Source organism: Silene latifolia, chromosome 11 (genome assembly GCF_048544455.1).
Source record: "Silene latifolia isolate original U9 population chromosome 11, ASM4854445v1, whole genome shotgun sequence".
Taxonomy (NCBI): Eukaryota; Viridiplantae; Streptophyta; class Magnoliopsida; order Caryophyllales; family Caryophyllaceae; genus Silene; species Silene latifolia.
The window spans coordinates 17,431,633-17,437,206 of NC_133536.1; the positions used below are offsets into that span (position 1 = coordinate 17,431,633).

At 31.9% G+C, this 5,574-nt stretch overlaps 1 protein-coding gene across 1 annotated transcript; it reads right to left on the minus strand.

Moving 5' to 3' along the window:
* Positions 1-2,205: 2,205 nt before the first annotated feature.
* Positions 2,206-3,983, minus strand: LOC141611257 (putative BOI-related E3 ubiquitin-protein ligase 3). The gene is made up of 2 exons (XM_074429757.1): positions 3,333-3,983; positions 2,206-3,203 (listed from the first exon to the last, which is right to left on the minus strand). The coding sequence occupies exons 1-2, from the start codon at positions 3,792-3,794 to the stop codon at positions 2,673-2,675; spliced, it is 993 nt and encodes a 330-aa protein (XP_074285858.1). The 5' UTR covers positions 3,795-3,983; the 3' UTR covers positions 2,206-2,672.
* Between the last annotated feature and the right edge of the window lie 1,591 nt (positions 3,984-5,574).

Here is a 5,574-nt window from a genome sequence, read left to right on the forward strand (position 1 = left end):
AATAGTCATCAGAATTAAGCAGGAAATAAGATTGAGAACAAGACTAACAAAGCTCCCCTAAGCTCCAAACCACCGTGAGTCCCTCACCGGATAGTCACCCTTCCAAACCACTTCTAAACCGCCACTCGCTCATCGTCGTCTACAAATCGTTATCTTTAAATTTCTAAGTCTTGATTATACTAATAAACACAATATATGTATAGTTAATAATTCAAAAATAATAGCTTTGTAAATCAGATATCTTTATATCTTTATTATTATTAAGTGTATACATCTAAAATCATAAAAGCAGACCCGTGAATTTCACGGGTTAAAACCTAGTATTGATTAATCCTACACATAATTTAGACGAGGCATGAATCAAAATTCAATGATTTACCTAAATGCTTTTGGTAGGCCTTCACACCTTAACACTACTATCAACGAGTACACATCTTTCTAATACAATTAGTCTTTATTATAGACGGGTATATCCGTTTAAAGATGTAGACGAGTCAAATATGTCACCACTTTTATAATAAGAAAACCCTTACCATTTCACTTGTTGTTATTCTTATTATGAAGACATATTTGACCCGTCTACAACTTTAGAGGGAAAGTGTCCGCCTAAAGTAAGATTTTGTGTTCTAAATATTAGCACTTGAGCAATTCATGATTATACCACCAGTTGTACAGTGTAGAATCTGAGTTTTGTAATAAAAAATCCGAGTTTTATTTTAAAAAATACGAGCTTTATTAGATAGTATCTGATTTAATTCATTTACACAATAAAAATATAACTTTGAATAAGTTCGGAAAAATACACATAAGCTCGATTTGTTTTATCTTTATTGTAGCATGCTCATATACAAGTGAATGTATAATCCTATTTGTGACACTTAGTAACTAATTTCCAACCAAACTATTGACTAAATTATCTACATTTTCCTTTCACACTTAGGTAAAATTAATTCAATCAATTTTAAAAAATTCAATCTAATAGAACGAGGCTAAAATCTTTTATTAGAGTGCAATTTGTCGAATAAAACCAAGTAATCCGTAGTAGGTATTGCTTAAAATTGTCTTAATTCTTAAGTTAAGACGTCTCACGGGTCACAAGTAAGGGGTGTGCAAAATTCGGTTCGAACCAGAAAAATGGACATGTCCGGACCAAATTCTACCTGAACGGAACCGAAATTGAAAATTTCGGTCCGGTCCCCGGTCCAACATTTTTTAGATTCCGATTTTCGGTTAAGTCCAGCCTTGGACCGAAAAATCCGGTCCGGAAAGAGTGGAGTTATTGTTATTTGAATTTTTTTCCTTAAAATATTATTTAAAAAAATATTGTAGGTCTACATAATCCGGTCCGTATTTTTAGACCGAAATTTGAAAAAAATTGATATGTAAAAATAACTCCGGTCCAACCGGCTCGGTCAGTTTCCGGTCCATGATTTGCTGGCATTCCGATTTCGGACCGGTGCATAGCCTTCTTTTACATGACTAAAAACCAAGAATTGTGAGTGTAGTTTTAACTTGGAACAATCTTAACCAAGAATTAGTAAAAACTAAAAACCTTGACTGAATCGAAATTAAATCCAAATAAAAATAACGGAAAATTCACGTGGTACCCTCGAATTTTGCTATTTTTCACATGGTACCCAACTTTTTAAGTTTGTATACATAATACCTTTCATGTTTAATTTTCATGCAGAATATACCATTTTTGTCGCTATAAAAAAACTCAATTGCGCATAACTCCTAGACCGAAATTCAGAATAGGCCAATTTTTTTTCCTAAAATGATTATCTCGTCATAATCTATGATTTGAGGAAAAAACAAAATTGTCGACTGACATTTTATAGGTTTTTTTTTAACGAAAATCTCAAATCAATCATATCTTCGATCTTAAATTTCCAAATGACCATTTTCGTTTTATCAATTTATAGATCTCGATAAGGTAATCAATCTGGAAAAAAAAATTAGTTAATTCTGATTTTTGGTATATGATTTATGCTCATTTGAAATTTTTAATAACGATAAAAAAAAGGCACGTTGTGCTTGAAAATCAAATCTCAAGGATATCATGTGCACAAACTTAAAAAGTTGGGTATCACGTACAAAATGACAAAGTTCGAAGGTACCATATGAATTTTCAGTAAAAATAATGCATAAATGGAGTGAATTTGGAATTAAAGACAAAATATGAAAAAGTAAGTGAGAAAAGAGTAAACAGTCAATCCAAAAAATGGTAAAAGATTCTCCTTGTACTATAATTTTGTTCTAGTGATTGATTTTTCCCCAACCCCTTGCTGAAAATCCCTGCCAAAAAGTACAAAATATTTACCAAAAGACTACAAAAAACAGTAATATATCAATTCAGATTTTGTTCATCCTTCATTTACCCCTACAACCCTACCAAAGTACCAAACCTAACCTGATTTTCCTCATTCACTTTTCACCTTTCTCAGTAAAAAAAAAAAGTTAAAATCACTAAACTATTTTCCTTTTCCTAAAGAAAACCATCACCATCACCCTAACACGAGCGACGAGGGGACTACTCACTGTTGTCGATATTGAGCGCGCCTTGATTTACACATCTAGCATCATGAAAACACGGGCGTCGAGGAAATTACTCACTGTTGTCGATAGTAACCGCCTCGGTTTACACCAAAAACACATCTACCATCAATCCATCATGAAATTAAGACTTGAATGCTTGCCCTCTTAGGTGAATTACAAACAGGACAATTATCAACATCACAAAGACTGCAACAACACAGATGCCTGCATGGTAGAATCACAACACACTTTTCCCTAGAATTGCACATTTTGCACAAATCAAGATTTCCTTTTTTTGTTTCTTGAAATTTGCAAGTTTCTTCCTTTTCATCATCAACAACACAATTTGATGATGATGATGAACAAACATCTTCTTGATCTTCAACTTCTTGTTTTTGTTGTTGTTGTTGTTGTTTGAGTTGTTCAAGTGTGTTGTTCAAAGATACAACCATTGCTTCATTTTCTAAAGCAACATTTTGCCAAACTTGATTTTCAAGTTCTAATTTTTCCACAATTTGTTGAAACTCCATTGATTTCTTTGTTGCTTCAACAATTTCTTCATCTTTTTGTTGCAATATTTTTGATGCATTTGCTTCTATTTTCTTGATTATTGTCACCATTTGCTGCCTCCTTTGTTCTTGCAATGCCAATCTCAACCTCTCATTCTATAAAACCCAAAAAAAACAAAGATTATTATAAAATTCAACAAATCTAAAAACAATCAAGCAAAAATAACAAAAACCCATTAAAATTCATCCAAAAGGGTACTCAAAAATGTAATTTAATTCACAAACCTGTAAAGTAACAAATCTGTCAATTTCTTGACTCTGTTTCTCAACTTCCGCATAAAAACTCCGAGAAAAACCCAAACCCATCGAAATATTATGATTATGATTACTATAATCGCTTTCGCTTGTGGTTGTACTGGCGGTTGTCACGGTGGTGGTTGCTAATTTCTGTTTTTTCGACGGTTGCGACAACATAAAACTGCTGTTGTTCATAATATTTCTCTTCTGCATATTTTGTAGACGAAACAAATACTCTTGTTGTTGTTGCTGTTGTTGTTGTTGTTGGAGTTGCTGTTGTTGTAGAAATTTCAACTCGTTCAATCCGCAACCATTATACAACAAATTATTGTTGTTCATATGACTCATGTTGTTGTTGTTGTTGTTGTTGTTGTTTTCGAGGAAGAAATAATCTTGAGACGAAACCGGTAACCCAAGATTATCAGGATACATATTCGCTTGTATCGCCATACGTAAAAAAAAAAAACCGTTTTACACAAACTCTTGTATAAATCGACACGAAAATACGAAAATACGAAAATAATTATAACTTCTCTAAGATTTTTGTTTATGTTTTTCAGTTTTGATGAGAGAAAAAGAGGTTTAGTTTATAATGGAGGTTTTCAAGGAACAAACAAACACAATGAATGAAGAGAGCAGAGAAAAAGGATGAGGAAGTGTGGGGTGTTATATACTTGTCGTTGTATGAACGTGAAGGTTACAACTCAAGGGACATTATAAAATTATAAATTAAAAGATCTCGTTTTACGATAAATATGTGTAAAACCGTCTTATGGAAATATATTTTGGGTAGATTAGATAATTATTAAGATTAGATTGGAAATGGAATTACGTGTATTATTTATTTAATTATGGAATAAAATAAAGATAGGTTGAGATTTGTTTGTTTTGTTATTAATTTTTTTTTTTTTTGGATTATTAGATTTTTTATTGGAAAAGTGAATGTGATAATAATAAACTTATATAGAAGGAAATGGACGGCCCTAGGATAGTTTATGTTTTTTCCGTTTTTGTATTCAAGTCATTCAATTTTTGTGAAGTTTTCAACTTTTGGATTTATCTTGCTTTCTTTAGGTTGGGAAATTATATTGGTAATTAAGATGTAATATATTTATGGGATTTAATAAAGGGTGGGTGGTAATTGAGTAAAAGCGAAAAATGTACGTTAATAGGAAGATCTTGTGTCTAAAACTATTGGGTCAGAGATTTCACAGGATCGTTGAATAATAATTCATTCCTTAGCGATCTCAATTTGAATAGAATTTGAGATACAATTTGGAAGGTTATGGTTGAATTACTTTTTCCAGAAGCAATAATTTTGGAGGTGATTACATAAAAGTAGAAACGAATTTAACATGAGAAGTAAATAAAAATAAGAGAAAGATCTCGTCTCATACTTGTAAAATACCGAGTATAAAATATTTTGCATATTTAAATGGTTTTATACATGAATATTTCTAAATTAAATGATGTTATAATGACAATATTGAAAAGATGGATTTTAAACCTAATTAAAGCAACAATACATCACAATAATTTTGCCAAATTTTTAAACACGGTGGTTGTCATTTGTCGATGTGATAAGAGCAACACGATACTAATATCATACGGAGTATTATTTGGACCATTTGATAGCGAAACAATAATCTTATAAAAGACTTTTTGTAATCAAGTATTCCAGCCGACGGGAATCGGTGTACTTGATTGATTGCTTATCCGAATTTTGAATTATGATGACCACATTGGTATATTCTAATTGAATTTGATCAAATTCCGACTATAAATGTGCGATTAAAAATTATGTTATGTTATTGACTAATTGTAAAAGATGGGCGTTATGGCTAAAAAATAGGTTTGATTTGACAAAATATTAATTCCCGCGCTTCTCTGATCTTGACTTAACATCACGTAACTACGTAACATAATTTTGACTATTTAATTCAATAAATCATGCATTCATATTTGTAGTGAATATCTCATGACCTTTTTCATGCGTTCTAGTTTGAGTCTTGAAAAATATTGTGATGTTAGAGTTTCTCGTCATGCGTTTTGTTATTTTGAAAAAAATAAGAGGTTGGTCAAATTTGTTTTTTTTTTTTTTTTTTGATGACGAGGAGGTTGGATCCTCCCCTGATCACAGGACCTGCCCCTTTGCGCGCATGTGACATGTGAGTTCTTTCCATGAGGATTATTCCCTCTCCCGGGCGTCAGTCCCAGGAAAGTGTTCATC

Excerpts from the sequence above, each read along its gene's own strand:
- LOC141611257 (XM_074429757.1), bottom strand. The coding sequence starts at position 3,794 with ATGGCGATACAAGCGAATATGTATCCTGATAATCTTGGGTTACCGGTT. Across the intron at positions 3,204-3,332 it reads ACAGATTTGTTACTTTACAG|AATGAGAGGTTGAGATTGGC; the intron begins GTTTGTGAATTA and ends TGGGTTTTATAG.